Here is a 2,610-nt window from a genome sequence, read left to right as displayed (position 1 = left end):
ATCTAAGATCAATGCTGAATGGTTAGAAAGAGATATGGTTTCCACCGGCGTGGCTAAGGTTGTAAGAGACTTGCTTTACTTTATGCGCCGTGAAGTTCTTCATCAACAAGGGCTATTCTACAATGTAAATGGAAATTTGCAAAAATTCCCAGAACTAAGTTTGTACACAATATCACACAGTGTTTAGGTCTTTAGTTAGGAACTTTAGATGTTTAGTTGTCTATGGAACTTTGAGATGTTGAGTTGTTATGCAACTTGATGTGTATAAATCTGTGTATGATGGAACTTGATATATATGTGGATGAATCTATGTATTGAACCTGCTATATATGGGGATGTTTGAATCTTTGTATGATGAATATGTGTTTGAATCTGTGTTTGAATCACAGGCTGTTATTAATTCTGTTTCTGTATATGAATCTGGAAAATATATATGAATCTGCTTCTGTATATGAATCTGGGAAATACAGGCGGTTTATAATTAAAACCGCCTGTGATGTGTGTCTATCACAGGCGGTTCTTTTAAACCGGACCGCCTGTGATGTGTGACTATCACAGGCGGTTCTTTTAAACTGGACCGCCTGTGATGTGTGTCTATCACAGGCGGTTTTGGATTGACCGCCTGTGATGTTGTTTTACATCACAGGCGGTGCACCACAAGCGGTTCCTGGAACCGCCTGTGTAGAGGCTATTTCGACCGCCTGTATAGAGGATACCTGTAGTAGTGCTTGTTATGACATCGAGTTTTATATAGATTGTTCGATCTTGTTATGATACGATCTTGTCATGATTGATCGGCCGGGAAGCACATCACTTTAAGAACTGATTTGGTGACCAGGGATTACAGAGGGATTGGAGGGGATTGGGGGGAAATTAATTTATTTCTCTGTCAATGCCCTTAATCCTCCCGTGATCCCTTTGTCACCAAATCAACCCTAACGTGTTCAAAATTCTTCACTACGACGAATCTTGTAACTGGGCTCCACGAAATCCAGTCTGGAGCTTATCATAGTTTCAGCCTCCAGCTCCAAATTTTATGACATCTGCTAGACTGAAATTTTTAAACCCTCGGCCCCTAGCAGTAGCAGCGCATGGACATCTGCTAGACTGCTAGCAAATACATAACGTACGTAGAATGTTTCCGTAGCTTATTTAGCGTGCGGCCAGCATTAAGCAGCGATCGGACACAGTGCCTGACCGGCAGTCCGCCACACGCATGGCCCCTCTCGATTTGTTGGCAACGCCGGCCGCCGGCCGGTCAGTCAGTGGGGCCGTTGGGGCATCCTTCCTTGTACATGCATGGCCGGGTGTAGGACCCACCAGAACCCTTGGTGGCGCACTGGTTGCCTTTCACGCAACCTGACGTGTTCTTGTCGAGGACGCGGTAGTCGATACTGCCGCCGCGCTGCCGCCCGCCCCCAGCAGGCCGCCGAGCTCCGGCGCCACCTCGTCCTCCAGACGCCGGTAGTGCCGCCGCCACTTGTTACTCTGGGCACCGGCAGCGCCGCCGCCGACCCTTGTCCCGGGGCCGCTGCGGATGATCACCATCCTGGCGCCGCTGTACTCAGCGGTGGCCGGGACCGCGGATGCGACGACAACGAGCAGGAAAAGGGGGACGGCGAGAGGCATGCTGCTGGCTGCCAGCATCGTCGTGCACGACCGATCGACTCGGTTGTTTCTAGGGGAACGCTGGGGTCGTCGTCCTCGTCTGGTGGTGTGAGACGTTTGTCTAGCTAGAGCTGGGCCGTTTGGGTCTTCATATAGTGCGCGCTCGGTGCACGGCACAGAGCTATGTTGCAATCGCGCGAACAAAGGTTGATGGGTGGGAGGAGTGCACCTTTAGCTTCGAGTATGCAGCGCAATCATGTTAGGACCATCACCAGTTCACCACCAAAGGTTTCAAGGGTGAAGAAGGTGTAGCTAGGCACGCGCACTTCTTTTCTTTTCTTTTGGGGGGGAATGCAAAAGGCTTTCTGTTTCGGCGTCTTCGCAGTTCGCACACAACCTTCATAGCATTACCTAGTTTTAGCGACATTGCTCGAGATAAAACAGAAAAAAATAAGAGTGTATGCACTACATGTCAACGACTGCTGTGCAAGTAGTCCTTCTGTGCAAGCGTGCAAGCAAACCATCTGATTAGTTGTTTGCGCAATGCATGCTACGGTTTCTCAGTACAACACAAACCAACCTGAGGTGTAGTGGTTAGAGACAAGTGCTCTCTTTCTATAGACCATAGTTTGAATCTTGACAACTGCCTTTTGGTTCCACTAGAAGAAGCAAAGCACAGTGTACATGTTTAAGGCCCTTTTGGTTCCACTAAACTAAATTTTAGTCTTGTCACATTTGATATTTGAACACTAGTTAGAAGTGTTAAATATAGTCTAATTATTAGAACTAATTACGTAAATAAAGATTAAACGGTAAGACAAGCATATTAAGGCTAATTAGTCTACAGTTTAATCATGTCATGCTATAGTGAACATTTACTAACCATGGATTCATTAGACTTAATACATTTTATCTTGTGGTTTAGGCTTCTTTTATATAATTAATTATACTTAATAATTTAATACTTAGAATTGTTATTCAAACATTTGATTTAACACAGAC

At 46.0% G+C, this 2,610-nt stretch overlaps 1 protein-coding gene across 1 annotated transcript; it reads right to left on the bottom strand.

Annotated features, from left to right (window-relative positions):
- Window positions 1-983: 983 nt before the first annotated feature.
- On the bottom strand, window positions 984-1,731 carry LOC100278339 (uncharacterized). Its single transcript, NM_001151647.2, has one exon. It carries the CDS (start codon window positions 1,645-1,647, stop codon window positions 1,351-1,353), a length of 297 nt encoding a protein of 98 aa, NP_001145119.1. The 5' UTR covers window positions 1,648-1,731; the 3' UTR covers window positions 984-1,350.
- Between the last annotated feature and the right edge of the window lie 879 nt (window positions 1,732-2,610).

The sequence above is a fragment of the Zea mays genome, chromosome 1, assembly GCF_902167145.1.
Source record: "Zea mays cultivar B73 chromosome 1, Zm-B73-REFERENCE-NAM-5.0, whole genome shotgun sequence".
In the NCBI taxonomy this organism is placed as follows: domain Eukaryota; kingdom Viridiplantae; phylum Streptophyta; class Magnoliopsida; order Poales; family Poaceae; genus Zea; species Zea mays.
This window is presented reverse-complemented; position numbering and strand designations above follow the sequence as displayed.

Bases quoted from the DNA above. Each gene is read 5' to 3' on its own strand.
- LOC100278339 (NM_001151647.2), bottom strand. From the start codon at position 1,647: ATGCTGGCAGCCAGCAGCATGCCTCTCGCCGTCCCCCTTTTCCTGCTC.